This window comes from Ailuropoda melanoleuca, chromosome 16, assembly GCF_002007445.2.
Source record: "Ailuropoda melanoleuca isolate Jingjing chromosome 16, ASM200744v2, whole genome shotgun sequence".
Taxonomy (NCBI): domain Eukaryota; kingdom Metazoa; phylum Chordata; class Mammalia; order Carnivora; family Ursidae; genus Ailuropoda; species Ailuropoda melanoleuca.
This window is the reverse complement of record NC_048233.1, coordinates 49235108-49259494: the sequence shown is the minus strand read 5'-3', so window position 1 is coordinate 49259494 and position 24387 is coordinate 49235108. Positions and strand designations below refer to the sequence as shown.

Genomic DNA, 24387 nt, shown 5'->3' with positions numbered 1-24387 from the left:
GAGTTACTAACCATTGTGAAGGGAAAAAATGAAAACCTTAACTGTAGGGAAACATATTGTATAGAAATATTTTTGGAGGGGTGCCTGGGTGGCTCAGTCATTAAGTGTCTGCCTTTGGCTCAGGTCATGATCCCAGGGTCCTGGGATCGAGCCCTGTGTCAGGCTCCCTTCTCAGCGGGAAACCTGCTTTTCCCTTTCCCACTCCCCCGCTTGTGTTCCCTCTCTCACTCTTTCTGTGTCAAATAAATAAAATCTTTAAGAATATACGTATATTTTTGGAAATTCTGTTCAATACCCAGATCATCCGGATTCAGACCGGATGTAGCAGACCAAGTTCCTGGCTACCTTGGTTTTTGTTCTTATTGTGTGTTTGTCAGCAAACATTTTTGAAGCACTTACCTGCCAGAGACTGTGCTAAGCTTTTACACATATTTTCTCACGTAAGCCTTATTCAACTCTGTAAAGAAGATATTATTATTTCTTTTTCACTTTACAGATGAGCATATGAAAGGTGAGAGAAATCAAGTAACTTTCCGCCCGTCACATAGCGAGTCAGAGTAGAGCTGAGGGTTGATCCCAGCTGGCCTAGGTCCAGAGCCCACGCTCCTGAATACCGTGCTATACCGCATGCCCTGTATACACAGAGAAATACATGGCATCTTCACTTTTCTGAGCAAACTCCTTGTGACCTTCCTCAGTATGGCCCATTTCCTCTCCCCTAAATATAGCAAGTCATGCCGTACACCAGCTCTCGTGTTACTCTGTCACACAGAGCAGCAATGCCTGATGAGTGTAATAGTAGAAGGGCTGTAGTGGCCCAGGAGCTTAAGGAGCGTGTGAAAACCTCCCTTCAGAAGCTTGCCCAGAGTTGCCATTGAGACCTCATGTGCTTTGGGGGACTGTGAGTTCATGAATGGAGTCAAGTTACTAGCTCTCAGATGGACAAAAGCGCACTGCCTTTGTGAGGACTGCTGGGATGGGCAGCAGCCTTCTGCTGACTTCGGGATATTTCCTGGCATCTGTTCAAGTAAGAGCTGATTGCAAAGCCTGCTGGGGTTATAGTTCCTATTAAAGTCAGAGCAGATAGCAGGTACACAGGATGCTTTCTTACTTTGCTCCTTCGCATTTCCCCTAGCAGGAAGAGTAAGAAGGGACTGCAATAAAAGAATAACTACGGCTTATAAACTCCTTCAATCGGTTTATGGTCTAAACAAAACAAAACAAAATAAAACAAAACCAAACATTCCTTAAGTGTCTGCTGTGTGCCAGAGCTAGACACTAGATAAACCAAGGGAAGTAAAACAGATATGTTTCTGACTTCTTGGAGTTTAAAGTCTAGTGAAGGAAGACAGAAGATTAAAAGGGAAATATCTACAGACAGACAGACAGACAGGCATAATTATCACGGGAAAAGTGCTAAAAAGATCAAGACTTTGTTATGCCCCATAGAGATTCAGAGTGAAAGCTGCTTAGGTAAGCTCATTCGGCAGGTGAACGCTGCGGCTCTGGCCTAGCTCGTCACTTCTTCTCGGTCCACACGTGATCATCTCCATGTTTCCTCTGGCTTGGCACGGCAATTAAAATGTTTTCCTCAGCTTTACCGAGATAGAATTGACCTATAACACCATAAGTTGCAGGTGTACTATGGGGTGTTGGGTACACATGTATTTTAGGAGACGGTTACCACGATAAAGTTAGTTAGCACATCGATCACCTTACATAATCACCCCTTTTTTATGAGAAAAGTTAAACTCTATCTTCTTAGCAACTTTCAAGTACGTAATACGGTATCGTTAGTTATGGTCACATGCTCTTCATTAGCACCCCAGAGCTTATCCATCTTAAAACTGGAAGTTCATGTACTCTTTGACCAACATCTAGTCCTTTTCCCATCCTCCTAATTCCTGGAAATCACCATTCTACTCTCTTTCTGAGTTTGCCCTTGTTAGATTCCACATATGAGTGAGACCATACAGTATTATTTGTCTTTCTCGGTCTGACTTATTTCACTTTGCATAATGTCTTTGGGGTCCATCCGTGTTGTTGCAAATGGCAGCATTATCTTCTTATTTGTGGATGAATAATATTCATCCTTCAAGAGTTGTGTGTATGTGTGTGTGTGCATGTAGATATATAGAGAGAAAGATAAAGAAAATGTGATATATGTATATATCTATATCTATATCTGTATCTGTATCTCCATCCATCAGCGGACACATTTAGGTTTTTTCCATGTCTTGGCTATTGTGAATAACGCAGAACAGCTATCTTAAAGGGCTATGCTGTCCTCCCACTTGCACCCCATCCTCCTGTGAGGCTTCTGAAGAGACTAAAGTACGTCAGCTTAGGCGATGAGAGCCTGTTCCAGCTGGGCTTCCCAGGAAAATATCTGCCAGTCGTGAAAATGCCAATATCACTTAGTAAGCAACTTGTGGACCTGCTTCATAGCTCTGAGCGTGGAAGCAGCAAGGGAAAGGTCACCCAAAGAGGCAGCTGTGCATGTGTATTAAACACTCATCAAAATCAAATGACAAAACCATAAGCCAGGAAAACAGAAATTAAAAATATAAAAGGCAAATGCCTTCAAAATTTTATTTTTAAAGTCCAGCTGTTATTTGGCTTGAATATGACAAGACAGCATTTCTTGTTCACCATGATATTTATAAAGCTACAAATTCATTGGTGCTGGGGGCCTAGGAAACGTGTGTAAGGTCCTGTTATACTTCGAAGCCGCTGAAGGCTTACTGTGTACTAAGCACACAAAACGTGTTAGCTCCTCTGTGGGACATGGAAGGGAGAGAGGACTTGATTAGTGGAGTCTGTCACCATGTCGTAAGAATGAGGAACAGCAGTTTAACTTTTTATGGACTCTTCACATGGCGTTTCCCCTTTCCTTGTTCTCCTGTGGCAAGAGTGCGATGCTTCCCCCAGCTCTCATAATTTCAAGGTTGCAAGCTAGAGTGGGAAGGGCGCTGGCCCGGTTATTGGGAAGTTTGGATTAAGGCTCTTTAACGAAAGGATGGCAAACTAGTGACTAATGCCTCCTTATCTTTTAAGAGAGGTTCTGGATTACATTATCTCTAAGGTCCCTTCCAATTCCAAGATTGGACACAGAGTGTGCTTCTAGGAGGTGATCTGGGCACAATAGCTTCCGCTTAGTCTTTTCCCAGAGAAATGAAAGAGGAGACCAGTACCTTCAAGAGGGTATTTATACCGCTTGTTGCATCCAGTTTGCAGGTCCCTTGAACTTTTCCTTTCATTTATGAGAAGCTCTCTCTGATAGTAATTCCCAGTTGCCTTTCACAGATGGGCCCCTCTTTTCTGTGTTCTCTCCTTCTCTTCTCCCAGCAATAACAGTTGTGGCTTGCCTTCTTTTTCATATTCTTTTTATCCTATTTCCTCTGTCTCTCACACCTGGCATCTCTAAAGAGATATTTTCTTTTTTTCTTTTTCTTTTTTCTGTTTTGCAGACTATCTGGGGTAAGAAAACATTTTTCTATCACCTTTTTAATTCCCAAATTCAATTATTGTATCTCAGCCTCAGAGGGAGACTGCACCTCATTTTGATGTGGGGAAAAATGGCATATGAGCTCTGAAAGGGATGAGCTCTGAAAGTGATTGTCATTGACCAGACTTCTGGACCCTGGGCTGAAACCGTGGTGATGTGCCGTCTGTCCTCCATGTATTAAAAACTTTCATTGATTTGAGTGGAAATGGATACGTGCACCAAGAACAGTCCCTTTTTGAACTGTTGCTCTCAGATTCCCAGATTTGCTTAGAAGAGTTTTATAGATTTGCACTGAATTGGGAATTGGCTTTACTGAAAGCTTTACTTTTTGGTGAGCTTCTCATTGCGTCTACATTTTGTACCTCAGGTTTGCTCTATCATTGTCAACTTAAGCTCTCTGGCTGTAGACAAATAACAGAGACTGCAACTTTTCCATTTTTTTTTTCCCTTGAAAAGCGCGCCACTTAATGTTATTAGTAACATTAATATTATTTTCTCTTAAAAATTCTGTTTACCCTCTGATTCACACTCTGAGAAGTCTGTGAAGCTTTTTTCATTCCCTTGCCCCTCCCTGGATCCTTATTCCTTGTGGAAAGGGAAGACTGGCTTGAAGATACACACCTCATCCAAGGCCGCAGAGGGAAGCTGCCGTGTAACCTGGTGTGGGGTTGAAGGGCTGCAGCGGCTTGTACTTCGGAATGTGAAACTCATTGGTAGTTCAAGCCCACCAGCATACAGTGCTTCACATCGCAGCACTTAGATTCTCAGAACTGGAATGAAGGAGAGACATCATCGAATTTACAGCTCCAGCCAGGAAATCCCTTCTTATATCCCTGACAAGTGGTCACCTCACTTCTGTTCAAATGCATCTCCTAGTCTGTTAACAGAAACCTGACTACTTCTTGAGAAGCTCATTCTGATTCTAATTATTGATTCTTTTTTGTTCGTAGCCAGAATTTGTCTCTGCTTCCTTGTAACTTCTACTCACCGGTTCTATCTGACTTCTCAGTTCCCAAAACAATAAAACTCCTATCCCTCCACATGACACCCCTTCAGATATTTGCTCAAGGGCTAGGGGATTTACATTGTAGTCGCTCTGCCCTTGGCGGGTCACTTTCTTTCCCTGAATTTTCTTGTCTGTAGCTGAAGAAGTTGGTCCAGGTGATTTCTAGTTGACACTTTTTTAACTGTCTTATTATACTGCCATAAAATTGAAATCATTCACGTTTAAGTCAACTAGAATGTAACAAGTATCAATTAAGGACCACACCATCTTTTAAAGAAATGAAATTATTATAGAAATAAACTATCTCTATAATGAGATGTCTTTGCCCAAGAAGGAATCCAAGTACTAGAGTATATATATCAGACATAAAAGATGGAAAATTGTACATATTAAAAGAAAAGACTGAGGTAAATCAGAAGAGGGCACTAATCAGAGCTGTGTCGTGGGCGTATGGGTCTGCCTTTCCATACCTGCCTGAAACAGTGTTTCCAGGAATTTTAGAGGAGTGAATAGGCCAAGCAGTTTCTATGGAACCAGCAGGCTGTGGTCCGAAGCCAGGATTAGTAACCAGGGAGGCCCAAGACCTGGTGAGGACTGAATAACAACCACAGACTGGGAGATAAGCTGAGTTCACAAAGCCCTTGGCTCCGGACTAACTCTGCTGTATGAGTATCACAAAAATGTATTTTACTGTGGATATAAAGAGTTTTAGAGGATCCTGTGCACCAGTTTATATCAGCACTATATATAAAGTGCCGCTCTCTTAAACAAGCAAATAAACTTCTCTTAAAGAAATATATTTGCTATGTCTTAAAAGCTCCCAAATAACTTTTAATGTTGGTGGAAAACAATTTCCATTGAACTCTCCAAGTGATGGATAGTCCTGATGGGGCAAGAGAGTGAAATGTCAAGATTCTTGTATAACTCCATCCCCTAATACTTCATAAAGGGAGCTCAGCCTGCTTTTCAGAGTTGCTTAAGCTAGAAAGCCTGAAGAGCTAGCCTCCCTTTACTGAGGAACCTAACCCTGGCCAAGGGCTGGTTTCTCATTGGGCTGACTTTTTTTCTAAAGAAGTGTCAATAACAATGCATAAAACCACCACCACCACCACACACACACACACACACACACACACACACACACACACCCCTATCTAGTTTTCTGACTGAATATCATCTACCTAGGGGAAAAATGCTTGTCTATGCTATTAGTGAATCACACGGAAGTACTTCCCCAATTTGTCTGAGAAACCAGACCACAAAAGATTAACAACATCTACCATGAAAATTAGATCCAAGATAAGAGCAGCCAGCATATGTTCCCAGTGGGACTACAAAATCAGTCCACGCTTCCTCAGTACTATGTAGATCTGCTTCCCATATTCCAACACATTAGAGTAAACCCTGCCATGTTCAGACTGGCTGTGTAGCTCTTGGGGTGTGGACCCTGTCTGGTTACCTGTCCCAGAGTCATCCTCTCTGGCAGCAAGAGCCATTTGACTTGCTGTCTGCAGGCCAGTGAATTCAGCCCAACCTTAGGCTGGTGGGATTTAGAGCATGAAGCCAATTTGGAGTGCTTTTTGAATTCTTTCTGCTTAAGGTCGGAATTGGATTTGAGACCGACCTTTTTTCCCCCCTAATTGGTCCTTTCTCTTTTTCATAACTGTGCTCCTAACTTATTTCAAAAAGTTGATAACCCCCTAGCTGTTTCTTGTTTTTTGTTACTGACTCTTTCCTTTTTTTTTTTTTACTAATTTTTTTTTTTTTTGCATTCTCCTTTTATGTTCATGGTCTCATTTTACTCTGTTTATGCCCACTACCTGCTATTTCCTACTCTTTAGGGCCGTTCTCCATAGACTGACTTGCTGGTGCCGATAGCCAAACCTTTCCAGTCAGGATCTGTCTGTACTTCAGGGGTCCCCAGTCTTCAGTTTTACTCCCATGTTCAAGTTACAATGTACTGATGATCTCTTATGTGCACAGCACATATGGGCATGGCGGGAAGGATTTTTTTTTAAAGATGGACTGAACTATATTCTCCAAGAGCTAGTAATGTGGTTGGGATTATAATGTTAGCAACACATAGAAAGCAAAGCAACCTAAGGGGTTACGTGTTCAGGTATGTCGTTAGAGAACCAGAAAAAAAAAAGTGCTGTTTAGAAGAGGAAGCTACAGGGCTTTTGGACAGCAATGACTGTGGCAGGCCTGATAGAAATATAGCTGGAGGTAAGCTTGGGTTTAGATGAGCAGAGAGAAGGGAAAGAACTTTCAGTTTAGGGAATAATCCAAGCAGGCGCAAGAACGGTAAAGCACACAGACATTCATAAGGAAGTTCCAGAAGGGAAGAATCACCTTTCTGACCCTTGTCTTCTCTACCAAGCCCAATAAAGCCTCACATATATTTGTAGTCAGTAAATATTTGTGGAATTGAACGTGTTATAGAAATATCTGGGTTCCATATTGTGGATGGCCTTGAATGCCAGGCTCAAGAATTCGGACTTGGCCACCAAATAGACAGACGTTAATTTTTAATTGTTCAAGATTCACTTAGATCATAGAGGTTAAAAATATGGAAAAGCAGCAGTTATTTTAGTCTGGAAGATCCATTAGTCTCTATATTTTCTTTTGTTCTGTATAATAGTCTTTCGGAGGGGCTATTCAGTGGGTGTCCTTTCTTATAACATCGTCAGAGAGCTGAGTACGAGTTAGGGGGGTTTTCATCCAAGTCATATCAAACATACTACTTTTCTTCCTGGGGGTATTGCTCATTGAAGTGTGATTTCACTTTGTCGGATGTGACCAATGGACGTCTTACAGATCTGTCCTGTACTTTTGCCTCTCATTAGTGGCGAGTGGTTTTTTCCAATTGTTTTTGTTCAGTGAATACTTACCCTTAGACATGATGCCCCATATTAGGTCTTGGTACCAGAGGGAAGCGAAGGTGTAAGAATCCATTGGCATTTGCATTATACTGTAGACTGTTACATTTAGGAGGAGGCTGTAAAAAGTAACTCTGAACTAAAACTTAATATCCCAAGTCTCAGCCCTGGAGAGAAGAATTTCATAAGCAATATATTTAACCATTTTAAATTTACACTAAAAATACAAATTGCAGCTTACTGGTTTATATGTACTTTCATGGCAGAGAAATCACTTCATGCTGCTTCAATATAAGCTCACTTTTCACTGGGAAGGCTGGTCCCACATGAGGACAAAATGGAAAGGGAGACTGGTCAGTCCATGTTGCAGACCTACGGAACTATTAGTGGAGGAGAAAGAAAAACACCTGTCAAATGTCAACTACCTTGCCCTTCGTTTATTACCAGTCTGGTAGTCAATAATCCTAATCCTTTGTTATTCCAAATGAGTCTTTTATAAAAAGCTGTTCCATAAATTCACAAGATAAGGATCTCTTCCCTTTTTTTTTTTTCCTGGCAAGGACTGAGCAGTGTAGTCTGGTTACAATTTCCACATGTGGGAACTGGGGGATATGAGATGGTGTTTTGGGGTGGGTTCTGTGCGTATTTGATAAATTTTAGCTTTTTATCATAGAGACCGTTTTGAGTGTTTTTAGCTGTGGGGCAGAAAAGAAGCTCCATGAAGCAGTAAATTGCACTCTCTAGCTAACTTTTGGGCTCATTTTATAACTACTCTGAAGAACAGGCCTGTGCAGTACAGGAAACATCATCAGATATGGGGAAAGACTGGAAACGGAATAGCTGAGGGTTAAGCACCTGCTATGTCCTAGGTACTGGAATAGGCATTCTCCTGCTTGTCTTGCTGGTACTACTGATATTATTTCTAATGGCAACTACTGCTTATTGAGTGGCTCCTGGGTTCTAGTAGATGATCTAAGAAATTTACATTCCTATTTAATCTTCCCAAAGATCCTGACAAGTAGAAATGATTAGCTCTCTTTTGTCAGGAGATGAGATTACCATTTATAGAGAAGGGAAATAATTTTCCCAAGTTAGGAAAGGTTAAAGGTACAGTTAAAACCCAGATCTGTCTAACGACACGGCATCTGAGTTGCACTGACTCCCATTTTTCTCCAAGATGAGCTGATTGAGTTGCTGGCGTTTGTTGGAGTAGCCTTTTCCTGTTGGTTTTCATTAAAAAGCAGGAAAAAATGAGAAATAGAAACTTTTGAAAGTTTTTTTTAATCTTTCAAACTGTACAAATATTAGGTACCTTTCAAATACTTCCACCAGATTCTCGGGGTGAAGGAGTTTTGGTGGATCTTGGAAATGAGTTGACTGCCCCAAATATTTCTAATATTATTTTCATACCATAACCTAATAAAAACATTTAGTTTCTATTGCCCCTGTGATCTGCATCTCTCATTCTAATAAAAGGTGAATTCCCTGAAACGAATGGAGAAGAGAAACCAATTAAATTAGAGTTTTATTGACTTTTAAAAGCTAAGTCCAGATGTGATTGAAACAATTCAACTGACCATTTTAGAAATTAATTCTGATGGCAAATATGAAACTTAGGGGATAGTTACATCGGAGTTCCTTGTGATTTTGCCACTTACTAACTGTGAGACTTGGGCAATTTCACCTTTCTAAACCTCAGTTTCCTCATGTGGAATAAAGTGTGGATTAGATGATCTTTAATCTCCCTCTCATGTTCACATTTTCTTACTCTACGAGCATGTTTTATCTGTTTCATAACGACTCCATTGTCTAGGGAAGCTCCATCATACACCGGTTTGAATGCTTGCTCCAGTTGTATATATTTGCACATACCCTACAACACTAGAACAGCCTCCAGATTTAGTATTTCCAGAAAGCTCAGACTTGCCCAACCCTCCTTTCAAGATTTTCCTGGAAGTGGGGAAGGTGGGATTTCAGAATTGTGTGGTGTGCAAGTCAGTAAAAGAAGTCAGATTAGAACCAATGATCTCTGAGTCCCAAACACCAATGGATATATTTTCCCATCAAAGCCTTATTATTTTACAGGGTGCTCAAGTAAGACAAGGTATTTAATAGGATATTAAAAAATGGGATTTATACAAAATCTATTTTCAGAAATTCCCAGGTTCTAAAGCAACAGGTAGATATGTGAGTCTCACTCTAGAATTTTCACCATTAAAGATGTCCAATGCTCTCCACCTTTGAGTAATTACTTATGCCCACTTTGGGGATGCAGAATACTTTGCGGATGCAGTTATGAACAAGACACAGTCATCCCTTTACCCTTTTGCGTTGCACAGTCTCAGGAAGAAGGTGAGCACATACAACTGGTAATCTGGATAAAATATGATCAACGTTAAGATAAAGGGATGCACAGGACATTGTGGGAGCCCAAAAGACTTAACCCAAACTGACAAACCAGGCAAGACTGCATGGAGAAAACCAGCCCTGACATGAGTCAAAGAGTAAGTGATTGCAAGGTGGACAGGAAATTCTAGGACAAGGGAAAGCATGAATTCTTAGTGTGAAACAACATGCTGTCTGGAGAACTAGAAGTAGTTCAGCATTATAAAGTAAAACATTTTGAAGTAAGAAGGCAGAGAGGTAGAACTAGAGGCATAGGTAGAGAACCAGCTCATGGAGAACCTTACTAAGGACTTCATCTTTGGGGCATTAGGGATCCATCGAAGATTTTTAAATACAGAAGTCTGGTCAGGATTGCTTTTGTGATGGATCACTCTGGATGAAATTAGGAAAGGTATTAAGTGGGGACTGGGGCCACAGAGCTGGAAGTAAGCATATCTGTTAGAAGGCTAGTATTTATAATAGTCCAGCAGAGACAGTGAGGCCAAGCCAATGGGTGAATGACAAGGATGGAAACAAGAGGATGGATGTAGTAGTCCCTTTGTTAACTAATTCTGAGACTCGCTTCATCTTGGTTTGTGCGCCTTAATTTTGTGTAGAATCTGTGGTCGTGCATTGAGCTGGATGAAGCCAGAAGCTGCTGAGCCACATGAATTCTGTAGCCTTCCAGCTTTTTACCAGCCTCTGTCTTCTCCAAGGGAATCTACTTGAATCCGAGCCTGGTTCTCCTGAAAACTTAGGAAGCCAGAACCTATTCTTGTCTTACTTCATCCGTAGTGGTCTCTGGTTCAAACTTAAATGATGTCTTTTTACCTGGGTTCAATGGCTTGGAAACTTTCCTCCTGTGCATAGAAATAGCAAGTAGATAATAAGTAGGATATTTGATGTTCTCTGCTACTTTCAGGTCATTAAAATAAAGCATCACGGAAGTTATCCCAGTTGCCTTTGGATGCTATAGTTGAAACAAGAAAAGGTCTCTGTTTAGTTACCTGTGTAAAGCAAATATAACTTGAGAATTAAAAAAAGGAAAAAAGGTAAACATGGGCACCAAAACTGAAAAGCAAGAGACTTTTGAAACTACAGACTGGTATATCACTGGTTAGAATTTCCTTCATTTTGCAAAGCCACGAGCCACATGCATCAGCTCACCACAAAGTCATTAAGCCTTTTTAAGCTCAGATGAAAAACATTAACAAATACCACAAAAGGCTTTAGTATAGCCCCTTTGTTCATTCACATATGGCACTTTATAACTCGTGCGCCACTCTGGTCGTGTGTTTGTTTAAGCTGCCTCCATCAGGCTGGTCCTGAAAGAACAAAAGACATCTTGAGCAATCCTAAGCAGGAAATGGGCTAATCTAAACATGGTTTGTGACACTTTAAGTAGAATAGAAAGGGGAGGGATTGATTAGTCATTAATGTCCAATTGGCTCCATATGGATGTTGCAATAATAAAGCCTTTTTTCAGAGCAGTAGCAGAGTTATTGAATTAGAGGTTTATGTTTCCTCAGAGCTGACCTTAGGGAATTCCCTTTTGGTTCTTCTTGTTGATCTTTTAAAGAGAATGGAGTTTCGAATAGGAAAAAATAGAAGCTTTATCCACAATAACACTTGCTCATAATCCTGTAACTCAGGAATGCATTAATTTAGCATCGTTTTAATTCCTGCCATAATTTCAGTCCTTCATGCTTTCTTTGCATGCTCTTGCATCTTTGGTGGGGCAGTATTTCAGAGATGAATTAGACAGTGGCATGAACTTCATAATGGGTAATGGGCTCCCCTAATGTGTTTAGCTGTGGCAGAGAAATGACATCCTTAAAAGGGGAGAGTAATGTTCCAGCCCAGGCACGGTGGGCTTTAAAACTCAGTTATTTCAGATCACGGAATAGTGATTGGGGTAGTTGGTGTAGGGGAAATGGACTAGACTGCAAGTCGGAAGACCAAGGTTCTAGATCTGGCTCTGCCCCTTATGAGCAACATACCAGCATCTAGTTATTCCAGAGGAAGCTAACACAACCCCTCTGAGCCTTGGTTTTCTCCTCTGTAAAGTGGGGCAAATATATCTACCCCCCCTACAGATTTCAAAGGATTGTAAAGAGAATTCAGATAACGTATTTACTGAAAGCACTTTGTAAATATTGTTGTATGTAAAATTGCTTAGCACACGTGGTATGCCTGTCCCGGAAACTGACCTCCAGCCTAGTCTAGTGAAGTGTCTGTTTCCTAAATACCCGATGAAAGTTTTTCTTTATGTGTATACAGTATCTATCTATCTATCTACCCCTCTAGGTTTTTCAGTGAATTTCTTGCTATAAAGTTCAATAGTTATAGTAAGTAAGGCATTTATTTTTAGTGGGATTAAAGAAGGTAATTCTTTGCTAACCTAGCTAGCTAATCTTGTATAAAAGACAGGGCAAACCATAGTCTTCACCCCTGGCATCCCTTCTCAGAAGATGAACACATCACTTCTCTAATATTAAGACTCTTGCTCAGCCATGGAATGTATCTTCCTGCCAAGTAAATCACTAGGTTAGTCCAATTGTTTTGTGTTTTATTTTGTTCTGTTTTTGTAAGAAGAAATCAAATTTGAATTCCAAGCTGCCTTCTTATAATGAAAGTAAGTTCACTTTCTGTCAGTAAGTGGGAATGTGAAGTTTGCAGAACTTCCATAATCGTAGGGAGACAGCTATCAACCATTCCTATATAGTGAATTAGACTTCAATAGTAAGACAGACTTGGTGGGATAAACATGGTGAAATTAATACCTTCCATCTTTCCTAATTTTTCAAGCCCCCTTCTAAAATTCCTTCATCTTCTATATTTTTGTTTCTGATGCACTCATTATCATTATTTCTATTAACCCAAATAAGGGACTATTAATTATATCATGTAACTCTTTCCAGAATCCCACAGAAGAAAATCAACTGTTGATAGACTGAAGTAGTCTAAAATACTGTGATTGCCAAGCAATCCAATGGTATATATTTATGTCTCTTTTTATTAAGAAGCTATTCTGCCCTTCTTAATGTGTATATATATATATTTTTTAATTTTCATTACTATCATTTATTTTTTTAAATTTTTTTTGGTGAATGAGACCAACTTTTTGAGATCGCAATGGCTTGAATATGCCCATACACTCAAGTCCACAGAGAAAAAAAAAAACTTTCAGGAAAAGATCACTTTTGTTTGTTTGGCTTTCTATTTTGTTCCGGTTCTTTTGCTTTGCTTTTTTTTTAAACTAAGAGTTAAAACGGTTTTACTTTGAATAGTATCCCATTGTATGGCTATACCACAATTTGTCCATTCTCCAGTTATTTTCAGTTTTTGGTTATGATGAATAAAACTGCTATGATATTCTTACATAAATCTATTTCTGGACAAAGTTTTTATTTGTTTTGGGTAAGTACCTAAGAGTGGAAATGCTGAGTCATTGGTAAGTATATATTTTACTTTATAAGAAACTGCCAAACTGTTTCCCAAAATGGTTACGCCATTTTACACTTTCACCACCAATATATTAGAGTTCCAGTTGCTCCATATTCTTGCCAATGTGTAGTGTTGTAAGCTCTTCTAGTGGGTGGGAAGTGGTATCTATTGTGGTTTTAATTTCTATTTTCCTGATGACTAATGATATGTAATACCTTTTCATGTGCTTATTGGCCATAACTATATACATATTTATATATTACATTCTTAATAGCATCAGAAAATAAGATACTTGGGAATAAATTGAACCAAAAAATTGTGTAAGACCTCTGCACTAGAAACAATACATTTGTCAGTTAAATTAAAGGAGATCTAAATAAATAGAGGAATACACCATGTTCATCCTCTATTTTGTGAAGTGTTCATGCCTTTTGCCCATTTTTAAATTAAGATTGTTTGTTTTTCTGTAGAAGTTCTTCATATATTCTTGATACAAGTTCTTGTCAGATATGTATATTATGAATATTTCTTCCCAGTCTGTGCTTTGACATTTTATTTTTTTTAACAACATCTTTTTGATAAACAGAGTCTTAATTTGTTAAAGTTCAACTTATCGTTTTTCTTGTATAGTTAGTACTTAATAGGCTATTTCTAAGAATCTTTGCTTACTCCAAGGTCGCTAAAATGTTCTCTTATGTATTCCTTGAGTTTTTGCTTTGGTTTTGTTATGATTCATCTCAAATTAATTGTTGGGGTAGAATGTGATAAAAGGTCAAGATTTATTTTTTTCCAAATATTTATCCCCTTGTTTTAGTACTATTTGTTGAAAAGACTATCATTTCCCACCTTAACAGCCTAAGTCTTTGTTGAAAATTGGCCATATATGTGAGAGTTTAATTCTGGACTCTTGAATTCTATTCTAGTGGTTTATTTGTCTATCTTTATACCAATACCATGCTGTCTTTTTTTACTCTAGCTTTTACAAATGTCACATTTTTACTCTAAGTCTTGAAATCAAGTATTTTGAATCCTCCCACTTTTTTCGGTTTGTTTTGGCTGTTCTTACTACTTTATTTTTTATATAAATTTTAAAATCACATTAATTTCTAGAAAAAATTATCTTTCGAGATTTTTTTTATTGGGATTGGGTTGAATATATAGATAAATTTGGAAAGAATTAACAGCTTAACAATATGGACTCCTCTGGTCATGCTCTATGAGTATGGTGTATTCCTCTGTTTAGGTCTACTTTAATTTAACTGACAAATGTATTGCTTTTAGTGCTGAGGTCTTGCACACTTTTGGGGTTCAATTTACTCCCAAGTATTTTATTTTCTGATGCTATTAGGAATGTAAACTTAAAAAAAAATATTTTCTACTTGATGCTAGTATATAGGAATAGAGTTGATTTCTGCATTTTTATATTGTATATTGCAATCTTGCTAAATTCACTTAGTAGTTTTAGTAATTGTTTTGCAGATTCCTTAGGATTTTCTTTGTAAACAATTATCTATGAATACAAATAACATATTATTTGTATATTTATTCTTTTCCAATCTGTATGCTTTTTATTTCTTTACCTGCAAAAGAGTATTGATAAGCAATGGTGAGAGTAGACATCTCCTTTCTTCTTAGTTCTTAGGGGAAAGCATCCAGTAGTTCACAAATAAATATGATGTCCTACAGGTTTTTCTTAAATGCCCTTTACCAGACTGAGGAAGTTCTCTTCTGTTACTAGTTTCCTGAGAGTTTTTAACATGAGTGGGTATCGAATTTTGTTAGAATCATTTTCTGAATCTATTGTGATGATCATGTGTTTTCCCTTTGTTTTGTTACATAGTGAATTACATTGCCTGATTTCAGATGTTAAATTACTTACATTCCTGATATAAATCCTATTTAGTTGTGATTTATGATCTATTTTACATATTGCTGGTTTTAATTTGCTAATATTTTATTAAGAATTTTTGCATTTATGTTCAAATCTTTGTCAGGGTATGATGCCACCTCATAAAATAAATTTGGGGAATGTTCCTTCTACCTCTACTTTCTTAGTTTATATAAAATTGTTTTACTTTTTCCTTAAACACTTGAAAGAGTTACCAGTGAAACCATTGGGACTGGAGTTTTCTCCATGAGAAGGTTGTTGGCTATAAATATAATTTCTTTATTAGCTATAAGAGTATTTAGGTTTTCTATTTATTCTTGAGTGAATTTTAGTAGTTTGTGTCTTGTTTATTTTATCTAAGTTGTCAAGTCTATTGGAATTAAGTTATTCACAATAATCTTTTATTATCCTCTTAATGCGAGTAGTATCTATAGTAAAATACCCTCTTTCAATCCAAATATTGGTATTTTTGTTTTCTCTCTTTGTTGAGCAGTCTTACTAGGGGTTTATCAGTTTTATTGAGCTTTTAAATGACTAACCCTTGGCTTTATAAATTGTCTTTATTGTGTCTGGTTTGTATTTCATTGATTTCAACTCTTTATCCATTCTGAAAATCTCTGATTTTAGTTGGATTAGTTAATTTATTCATATTCAATGTGATTATTGAATTTGATGGGCTTAAGTCTTATAATTTGCTATTTGTTTTCTGTTTGTTCCCTCAGTTTTTGGCCTTCTGTCTTTCCTTTCTTTCCTTTGAGTTAATTGAATCCTGTTAGTATTAAGATTTTATTTCTTTAGAGCAGTGTAAGGTTCACAGTAAAATTGAGAGGACAGGGATTTCTCTTCCCCCAGACATGCATAGCCTTTCGCATTATCACTACCCCCCATGAGAGTGGTGCATTCAATGGATGGACCTATCTTGACATATCATACCGACCCAAAATCCATCGTTTATCTTAGTGTTTACTCTGGGTATTGTACATTCTATGGTTTTGTACAGATGTACAGTAATACATATCCATCATTATGGTATCATGCAGAGTATTTTCACTGCCCTAAAAATCCTCTGTGTCCTGTCTCATCATCATGGTACATGATGGCACACATGGCAACCACTGATCTTTTTATTGTCTCCTTTCCAGTCCTTTTTTAGTCTTCCATTTGAATTATTCTATTGGTATTTTAGCTATACCCCTTTGTATTTTGTTTAGCTGTTGTTTCTACTGATTTACTATAAATCCTTAATTGAGTTTTCTTACAGTTAAAATTAACCACTTTTCACAAAATAAAGCAACCTTTAGCAATTTAATTCCATTTACTACCCTTATCCTTCGTGCTAATGTGCCGTTGTTCTCACGTTTTACCTCGTCATATGTTATAAATTCCACAATAATGTTATGTTTTATATTAAGTAGCCCCTTGTCTTTTAAAAACATTTAAAAAAATCAACTGTTCATTAAGGAAATACAGAGAAGAAAACAAAGCTGGTTTTTTTTAAAGTCACATATTTATTATTGTTGATGCTCTTTATTTCTTCTTGTATATCTGAGTTTCTGTCAGATGTTCTTTCTCTTTAACTTGAATAATTTCCTTGAGTATCTGTTTTGGTATGGGTCTGCAGGTAATACATTTTTTCAGCTTTAGTTTATCTGAAAATGTATTTTATATTCGTTTTTAGAGCATATGCTCACTAGGTAAATGTCTGAACTGACTTATTTAATTTCAGTATTCTAAAGATGTTCTATAGTCTTCTAGCCTTCATTGTTTCTTATGAATAATCAGCAATCATTTATATTATTGTTACCTTGTATGTAATATATCCTGTTTCTCTGGAACTCTCCCTTCATCTTTGGTTTCCAGCAGTTTGGCTAGTGTCTAGGTACAGTTTTCTTTGAGTTTATTCTGCCTGCATTTATCTGAATGTCTTGACCTGTAAGTTGATGATTCTTACTAAGTTCCAGTAATTTTCAACCAGTTTTTCTTCAATTATTTTTCAGTCATGATTCTCTCTTTTCTTTTTTGGAACTCCAATTACACATATTTTAGGACACTTAATATTGTTCCACATATTGCAGTGTCTCTGTTTGTGTTCTTAGTTTTTGTATTCTCTTTGTTTTTGAGACCAGATAATTTCTTTTGATGTATTTTCAAGTTCACTGACCCTATATCTGCACTCCAAACTTCTGTGAAATCCAATCAGTGAATTTTTATCTCAAATATACTTTTCAGTTCTAGAATTTCCATTTCTCTTTCTAGTTTCATTTCTCTGCTGAGTTCCCCCCCAACCCTGTCTATGTATTCATTATGACAATCTTTTCTTTTAAGTTCTCAAACATGTTTATAATGGTTACTTTAAAGCTCTTGTTTGCTAATTACACTATGTGAGTCATCCCAGTTTCTCTTTCTGTTGAGGTTTTATTTGTTTGTTCTGTTTTCTTTTGTTGTTATCTCTAGGTCATATTTTAGTGGTTGTTTGCACAACTTGTAGTTCTTTACTATATATTGTACACTGTAGATTATGAATGGTAGATTTATTGTCAGATCTTTAGTAATCATTGAGACTATTAAGAAAGAATTGTTCATTTAGTTTCCATTCTGATGTCTCATTGAATATATTTGTTCATGTCACTACCCTGCTTAAAACTTTAAAAGCTTAAAAACTTTAAAGGCTTGGCATTCAAGGTACTTAGCAATCTGTCCCCTACTTACGTTTCTAATTTCATCTCTTAATACTCCTCTATTTTTTTCTATAAGCCCAAGCATAGCCAGCTTCTTTTTATACCCTAAACCCTATCAATCTTTTGTTATAACTCTGTGCCTTTTTTCACACTAATTCTCCAGCCTAGAATACTTTCAAAGTCATACCTGCTGGTAAACTTTTCTTCTTCCTCTAAGATGCCACCAAACACCACTGCATCTCTGAGGCTTCCTGATGGTCATCTGTGTTCATTCCAACGACATTAATAGCTTCTCATCTCTGCTTTCATAGTATTTTTAAATTACCTTTGTTGGCACTTACACTGTTTTGTAGTTTTCTATTTATGTGTCTGTTTCCCTCACTGGACTGAATCCCTTTAAAAAAAGGCACACATGTTATCATTCTTTGTATACCCAATCACAATGTTGGGTTGATCTGAAATTTGTCAAGAGTGTTTGCTGAATTAGTGCATGAATAAATGATTACTAGGCACATTATAGAATTAACCAAAGTTCTTCCTTAGGGAGAACTTTATATATATACACGTACCAAACACTTACTCATTCACTCACATAACCCTTGGAATTTACCCAGGAAGGGGGCCTCTCTAGGATTAGTTCAGGACCATTGCCATAGTCTATGATGGTTACACTGGCCTTCTTTCCAAACCACCTGGAAAAACTCAACTTTCTGTCGTCTCTTGAAATCATTTAAATCACAGATTTCTAAGGAAGTCTTTGCCTTGGCAATTTCTATTTTTTCCCCATGGACTATCTTTCTTTGCCTAACTGAAAGTTTGCCTTTACCCAAACTATGATATGGGGAGACAAAGGATGAATTAATCAAACCAAAGCCCCCTGGGGAAGCTGAAGAGAGCAGGAATTCATGGAGTGCAGGGAACACCACTTTCCCATGGTGCGTAGTGTGGTGTTGTTGACCTCCTGACCTTTCAGTAACTGTCATTTAGGACTACTACTGCTCATAATTAAAGACACTTAGGTCAGTCTAAAAGCAGTAGTTTTTAGGTACATAGCTTTGGGTCTAGGCTCCTTAGAACTGCTTTCCATGAGGAGCTACACCGTGAAGAGTGAACTGCCAAATGATTTCTCTGCTCTTAAAAGTAAAAGAGGCTGCCTCCGAGAATTGTGAGACATTCCCTAGGACAATTCTGGATTCTGACACAGAGCATTAGCTATTTTAGAATGAGGTGCTGCTTTTTTTTTTTTTTTAACTTGGTGTTAGTTTAAAAAATGAATGAAACAGTATGGAGTCAAACTTGATATGTAGATTTTAATTATAACAGAAAGTGGATTTTAGGCTTCAAATATTCAGACTAATAGCACACCTTTTGAAAACAATTCTATACTATTCTATAGAATTTTCCTTATGTGTTTAAAAAGCCTTACATAATATATAATCTTCATTTTCTGAATTTATACACACATACGCAGTCATATGTATTTCTACTGCTGCAACAATAATTCCTTAACCACCTTGTTTCATGAAGCAAAGTTTAGGGAAGCTAAGGAACACTTTCTAAATATTCTTTTGGCTTTGTGCCTTCAATACGTTCCTAAAATTTGGTCTCTGATCAGATATCAGGTCTGGTTGAAAGGTGGTTTCAAACCTTGGCCTCCCTGGATAAGTCTCTTCTTCTCAAATCTTGGTTCATTGATATAACAGTCCTAGTTTAGGTCAAGATGTCCACATTCATTTTTCACTTGACTTTCCTTGGAAGAGAGGAGAGGAGGCAAGAAAAAAGTGATAATGTGCCCGCCTTGGAGCGTTTCTATTTTCCATTCCCACCTTCACATTTTTATACTTTGTACTGTGCCTGAATTTCTAAATTTATGGGAATATTTGTTGTGAGTCCTAGATATCTGTTGTGTAATTAATTCATTGTCAGTGTCACGTAGACCACATGTACTATGGGAGAAAGGGGCAAGGTGGATATAGGGTAGTTGGTGGGGTGGAACCTGAGTCTGTCCCTTGGAAAAGAGTAGAATTTGGTAAAATAGGAGAGAGTAGGAAGGATATGTTAAGACTGAGGTATGGAATGAGAGAGAGAGAGATGGGGCCTATGTAAGACATGTCTGGGGGAATCTGTTGGTGTGGCATAGAAGATCCACTTAAGACCGGGGTCTAAAAATCCACCATGATTTCTTGCAGTCCATAGGAAAGTAAAACTTCCCATTCACAGTGAAATACATCTTTTAAATGAATAAATAAATGGAAGCTGACTATTTGGCTTTGTTAGAGGTGGAGAGAAAGCTATGACAGTAAAAGCAGATCTCAAATGTTAATCACCTGTGGCATAGTAGTTAACTCAGAATAATATTGAAATGTTTTTGCATCTGACATTCTCCACAAGCCTGTCTCCTTTTATGTGTATGCATGCAAGTATATAAATTGCTGAATCCATGTCAGTTGTAAAGTAATGGCACTGAGGGCATCATAAATTACCATGGTGATCCTCAGGAGAAGACACTGTCGTATCTGAATGAGTGTTTCACTTCCAGAGTAATGTATGCCTTCATCTGGCCCAGCAGTCAGCATATTGCCCTGTGTTGATGGATATTGTCAGCTGGAAGCTACACTACATTTCACTGCACAATAAACATGGCTGTCAAACCCATATAAAGTGAAATCAATTTATCCTGTATGGTCAGTGCATTTTAAATGAAATTAATGTACTGTGGGTATGGTGGCAAAAAGGTAGCAGATTAGTTATGCATCTTGGGATCTGAGACTCTTCATGTAAGGGATCATTCTGTCTAGTAGGCCTAAAAGAAGGGATGTTTATAAAATATATTATTTTTGCATGGTCTTCAAATAGTGGCCCCTGTGCCCTCTTTCATGTTTAGAAAAGAATTGATAATATTAGCCAGTTGGGCCCTTTTATCCTGTCTTTTGTTTGCTATAAATGATGATCATATTTGTCAAATAATAGTGCACTTTAATGTTCTAATTTATTACTAGCTCTGACACAAACAAATTTCTACTTAATCAAGGTATCTAGAAATAGAGTAGAAGGGCCAGAGATTGATTGGGTCATGTTGTTCCTGTATAATCGCTCCACTGAGCTGAAAGGCTTTACTTTTTCCAGAAAGTGGAAATGTTGGTTTTAATGTACATTTTGCTTCTAAACTTTTGGGAGTAGGCTTTCCTGTTTATGCAGTAGAAGCCGTGGCTGAGGCCATCAGTCCAACCACTTTACATTTAGCTATAGAAGTTTTTCAGTCTATAGGGGGGTATTTAGTAGATGCCACATTGCAAAGCATACTTCCGTGTGTCACACTGGTAGGATTCATGAAAACAAGCAAGAGCTATGTTCATTCATTTATTCATTCATTTACCCAATCACTCATTAATTTAACATAGTTTACTAATTAAAACTCTATATGCCAGTGCTTTCCTAGAACCTAGGGATACAGCAGTGAATGAGAGCCACTTCTTGCCATATTCTCAAGGAGATTTCCATCTAGAATGTTACTAGCTAGAGTCACCACTTTGGAAATGATAAAATATCAGAGATTTAGATATAGTTTCATACAGGAATGTTTAAGAACTACCCTTAAACAGCAGAAAAACATATCAGGACCCTTGAAATAAATGCCTGTGAGTCTGGTAGTTTGCCTAGAAGTTGAAAACCAATCTTTTACTTAATAAGTATTTATTGAATATCTATTATGTGGGAAATCCTGGGGATACAAGAATGAGTACAACACAACCACCAACTTTAGGGGTTTCGTATTCCTGAGGATGGAGTGGAAATATTAGAGAGAGATAGTCACATAAACAAGTAATTACTTTGGAGCACGTAGCATAAAAGAAAGAAGAATGAATGCAGCCTGGGGAACATCATTGCAAATGCTGTTCCTATGGCCTGAATTACCCTTCCCATCTGTCTTTACAGCCCTCCCCTATTCACGTGCTGATCTTTATTCATCCTCCACGACAGAGCTTAGACAACGTGCCTCTCCTAAGAGGCATTAGCTGACTATCTTGTCTTCTGCCCTCTTGGCTCCCTGTTTACTTCAATATTACAGCACTGATTGTACACTCTGTGATAATTGCCTGGGGTCTGTACCCCCTCTGATCTGTGTGCTCTCTAAAAGCGGGGTCTGTTTTATTTACCTTTGCATCCCTAACCACTGGCATAATGCCTAACTCATAGTAATTGCTCAGCTAATATTTTGTATTGAATTAATTAACTTGTGAAACATATCACATTTGAATAGGCCTTGAAGGATGAGTGGGACTTGGTGGGATTTCGTGAAGGAGGAGGAGAAGGGGCTTCCAGGCCTTGAGAGGAGCAATGGACAGGCATAATAGTGTGAGAGAAAATTCTGTTTGAGGTAAAGAGATAGTTTGAAGTGCTGCAATTTTTGGCGAATGAGGCTAAAATGATAGGTGGGAGCCTGCTTTTGAAGGGAGGAACCGCAAGAGGAAAGCTCACTCTAAAATAATGCCAGTCATTGCTAAATCACCACCTGCAACTGATGGTAGTAAAAATGTACGAGGTGTACAAAAACAGACAAAATTAATTCTGCCTGGTGTGTCTTTGAGGCCTCCATCAGAAGGGCCTATAGAATTGTCATTTGAAACTGTATTCTTCCAAGAGGTCACTTAAAAAGAAGAGAAGGGCCTAGGGAAAACAGCTGAAGCAGGCGGCAAGCTGTATTACGTTACTCAGATAATAATGCTTTGCACCCATCTTGTTCTTCCTGCCCTGACGTTACAGGAAGTAAAGCAATGAATGGCTCTGCAGCTAAACTACAGCAGTATTATTGTTGGCCAACAGGAGGCGCCACTGTGGCTGAAGCGCGAGTCTACAGGGATGCCCGCAGCCGGGCCAGCAGCGAGCCACACATCAAGCGACCAATGAATGCTTTCATGGTTTGGGCGAAGGATGAGAGGAGGAAAATCCTTCAGGCCTTCCCCGACATGCATAACTCCAACATTAGCAAAATCTTAGGTGAGTGCAGTCTCTGATGTGGATCTTGTACCCCCCGAGTGCCCGGAGAGCGGAAAACAGGGGCACACTCTGACACCTCAGGGAGACCGTGGTTTCCGGGCGTTAGATGTAGCTGAGCAAGCTGCCTCGGGAGTCTTCGTCATCATCTCTGTGTCTCCCCACCCCCCCCCGCCCCCGCAGCATGGCATTTAGGGTTAGGGGTTACACATCACTGGGTGCCAGGGAAGGGCGGACGAAAAACTTACTTTGGAGACAGAATTGTTTACAGTCTGTTATATACTGTGAATTTGGCAACTCTGAGAGGTCACTGCTAAACAGGAACCATGGAGACAAGCTTTATCTCCTCTTATTCAGCCTTCTTCCATCTGCACATTGCTGCGAAACCTCAGATCCTACAGTGCTCTGCTTCAGTGTTCTGGGGTTCCTGTGTTCCTCTGAAAGACGCATCGGGACCTAGGGCGAGCCCCCGCATAGTGTGAAATTCATGGAGTGTTGAACAGTGCCTCTAAGGATAACTTTAAAACTTGTAAAATGAAACGGCATTTACTTTAATAAGATATGACTAGTTCGAATTTCAGAGTGGAGAGCTGAACACACAGACCACAGGGCAGAGGCCCATTTTGTGGTCAATTGCCAGAGTGATTCTCCCGCTTCTCAGGATTAAACTCAAGGCTGGTTCTGTGAGCGTAAAGCTTGCCTACTGCAGATGATCCAGTTTGGAATTACTGTGTTCGACATATTGAACATATTTTATTCAACATGCAGCATTACAGTCAACATGTTTCCTCTTTAAAAAGAAAAAACACAGAAGGCACTGTTCTATTTAAGCTGTCACGGTGTGACAAAATCTCAAAAGGAGCTGTTTAAGAAGCTGAAAAACATTAGAGACTTAAACTGTGGTTTTCATTTTTTAAATGTTTTGTTCAAAAGCAATAAATATTTAACCTTAGTAAATATCGGTGATCTGGACATACACAAATACACATGTTTTGTCACTGTATAAATAATTTAACTCAATTCTGAGACATGGGGAGGCAGTAACCTCTAAGAAAATTTAAAACATACATAAGATCAAATAGTGGTGAAATGTTAAAAAAAAATAAGTTTTTCCCTTTTGACTTTTGAATTTCAAGATAGATACTAAATGTCATTACAATTAAGCAGGGTGTTATTTTTAGAGTTTCTGAGATATGCGCAGGGATAGTGTTATTCCTTTTCAACTTAAGTACCTTTCAAACCAAAATGCTCCTCAGGATATATTAATTTTTTTTTCTAGTTAATAGACATTTAAAAGAAAATCAGTGTTTCTCTGTCCTTGAAGTTTGATGCCTTACTTTAAATTTTCTTTTTTTTTCCTCCCTCCCTCCCTTTCTTCCTTTCTTTCTTTCTCTTCTTTTCTTTCTCTCTTTCTCTTTCTTTCTCTTTCTTTCTTTCTTTTCTTTCTTTCTCTTTTTTCTTTTCTATTCTTTCTTTCTTTTTTTTTTTTTTTTTTTTTTTTTTTTTGCCATTCTTATAGCAGCCTGAGTAAGCTCTCAAATGAGCACAGAACCTCTCTGTTTCCATTTTGGCAGCTGTGGGGAATCTATATTATTAGTGTG

General features: G+C 38.1%; 1 protein-coding gene across 31 annotated transcripts in view; it reads left to right on the top strand.

Annotated features, from left to right (window-relative positions):
• Window positions 1-24387, top strand: part of SOX6 (SRY-box transcription factor 6) — a 583500-nt gene that overhangs the window by 544244 nt on the left and 14869 nt on the right. For 28 of the 31 annotated variants that reach the window (XM_034646122.1, XM_034646128.1, XM_034646121.1 and 25 more), the window contains one exon: window positions 22556-22789. In XM_034646122.1, the coding sequence (XP_034502013.1) occupies window positions 22556-22789 (234 nt within the window). The remainder of the gene's footprint in view (window positions 1-22555; window positions 22790-24387) is intronic. The other 3 variants (XM_034646130.1, XM_034646113.1, XM_034646103.1) reach the window with 1 other exon arrangement.